Source organism: Heloderma suspectum, chromosome 5 (assembly GCF_057233095.1).
Source record: "Heloderma suspectum isolate Gila_16-S chromosome 5, 16-S_ref, whole genome shotgun sequence".
Lineage (NCBI taxonomy): Eukaryota > Metazoa > Chordata > Lepidosauria > Squamata > Helodermatidae > Heloderma > Heloderma suspectum.
This window is the reverse complement of record NC_139462.1, coordinates 28,570,870-28,572,787: the sequence shown is the minus strand read 5'-3', so window position 1 is coordinate 28,572,787 and position 1,918 is coordinate 28,570,870. Positions and strand designations below refer to the sequence as shown.

At 67.2% G+C, this 1,918-nt stretch overlaps 1 protein-coding gene across 1 annotated transcript; it reads right to left on the bottom strand.

Moving 5' to 3' along the window:
• Nucleotides 1–555: 555 nt before the first annotated feature.
• ATOH1 (atonal bHLH transcription factor 1) lies at nucleotides 556–1,635 on the bottom strand. The gene has a single exon (XM_084860232.1). It carries the CDS (start codon nucleotides 1,633–1,635, stop codon nucleotides 556–558), a length of 1,080 nt encoding a protein of 359 aa, XP_084716358.1.
• Nucleotides 1,636–1,918: the final 283 nt, after the last annotated feature.

Sequence of the window (1,918 nt, the reverse complement as noted above, 5' to 3'; positions counted from 1 at the left end):
TTACCCGAAACATGTTTGACTGTCGTTGACAAGTAACTGATTCCAACGGGGAAGCGAAGACAGATTTTTTTTTTTTTTAAGAGAAATTACTTTCGGTCCCAAGATGCTCTCTAGAAAACCACTTAAAAGCTAAGATGCTAAGCACGGTTGTTTGCAAGCAAGGCCCTTTGGAATCAAAGGGGCTTCCTTCCGAAATAATCGTGCTTTAACTTAAGACATGAGTTCTCAAGGGATCAGGATTCAAAAGCCTTTTCTACCGTTCTAGACCTCCGCGGGTTAAATGGCTAGTTCTAGATAGAGAAGCTGCGCTGAAATTCACGAGACTTTCCCAAGAAGGCCCCCCAAGCCTTTTTAAGGCTGCTGAGGGGAGTCCAGGGGGGAGTTCAGCACACGTCTGCGTCCCCCGCTTGGCCAGGACCCTCCTGCGGTCCTCTTCGCGTCAGAAGCTTCTCTCCCAGCCCGTCCAAGGAGCAGCGCTCTCCCCCAGCCTCCCAGGTAAGCGGAGGTCTGATGGGCAGCGGCCCCTCCTTGTCTCTGTTCTGCCCAGCCGCGTGCCTAGCTGGCCTCATCAGAGTCACTGTAATGGGATCGGGGCGAGAACTCCCCGTCGCTGCGATGGGCCGGCGGGGAGGGTTTCCTCCGCTCCTGCTGCGGCTGCGGCTGGCCCGACGGCTGCAGGAGCTGGGCCGGCGAAGGGGCCTTTTGACCCAGCAGGGCGCCTTCCGCGAAGGAGGGGAAATGCAGCGGGTCCAGTTGCACCGAGAAGCCCCCTGCCCCGCCCCCGGCCGGCGGCTCCGGAGGGAAACGCGTCCTGCAGTGCCCCGAGGGCTGCTGCGACCTGGGCTGCGCTTGCTGCAGAGCTCCCCCTACCGGCGGGGCGCAAGGCGCGCGCTCGTACGGCTGGCCGGCGGGCGGGAGGGCGCCCTTGCCGCCGGGGGCGCTGTCGGCGGGCGGCGGACTGTGCAGGAGCTCGGCCAGGGCGCTGATGTAGATCTGCGCCATCTGCAGCGTCTCGTACTTGGAGAGCTTCTTGTCGTTGTTGAAGGAGGGGATGACATTGCGCAGCTGGTCGAAGGCGTGGTTCAGCCCGTGCATCCGCCGCCGCTCACGGGCGTTGGCCGCCAGGCGCCTCTGCTTCTGCACGCCGCTCGCCTGAGCGCCCTGGCGGAGCAGGCCCCCGCCGCCGCCCGCCACGGGGCAGGGCGCGCGGGGCCGCTGCTGCGACTGCGCCGCGCAGGGGTCGCCGTCGGCCGGGTGCCGGCGCCGGGGGTGGCGGCGCTGCTGCTGCTGCAGCGCGCACAGTTGCTTCCCGGGCGCGCCGCTCAGACTCCGGCTGCCGCTGCCCAGGTGCGCGGCTGCCTCCAAGAGCTCCTCGTCGTCGTCGTCGTCGTCCTCCTCCTCCTCCCCGTCCTCTTCATCCCTCTCAGCTGCGCCCGAGAGCAGGTACCTGGGCGACGAGGGGACGCGGCCCGGGCAGCAGCTGCCCAGCCAGGCGGAGGGGAAGGCGCTGCCCCGACCGGCCGCCACGCCCTGTCCCGACAGAAGGCTCCCCTCCAACTGCTGGTGTTGGGCGCCTAAGTCCCTGCCGCCTTCGCCCCATTCGCCGGGCGCAGTCGCGGCGCGCAGGTGGCTCATGGCGGAGGCGAGGGGCACCTCCGCGAGCGGCGGTGGCGCGAGGAGCGCCTCGGTCCGTGCCGCGGCACGCGCCCCCTTTACTGCCCCCCCGCCCCGAGTGGCGGCCGTTCGGGAGCCCCGTCTTCCTCCCGCGCGCTCAGACAAAAAAAGGCGTCGTCTGAAAAGAGGTGTATATCGGCGCTCGGACACGCGGCCCCGCGTACCACCGGGCTTCTCCGGTTGCGGAGGGCGCTGCGCCCCCTTTAAAAAGCGGCACGCGCCGGGGTCCCCCACCCTCTCCACC

What these genes read in the sequence shown, in the direction of transcription:
- ATOH1 (XM_084860232.1), bottom strand. Translation starts at nt 1,635, where the DNA reads ATGAGCCACCTGCGCGCCGCGACTGCGCCCGGCGAATGGGGCGAAGGC.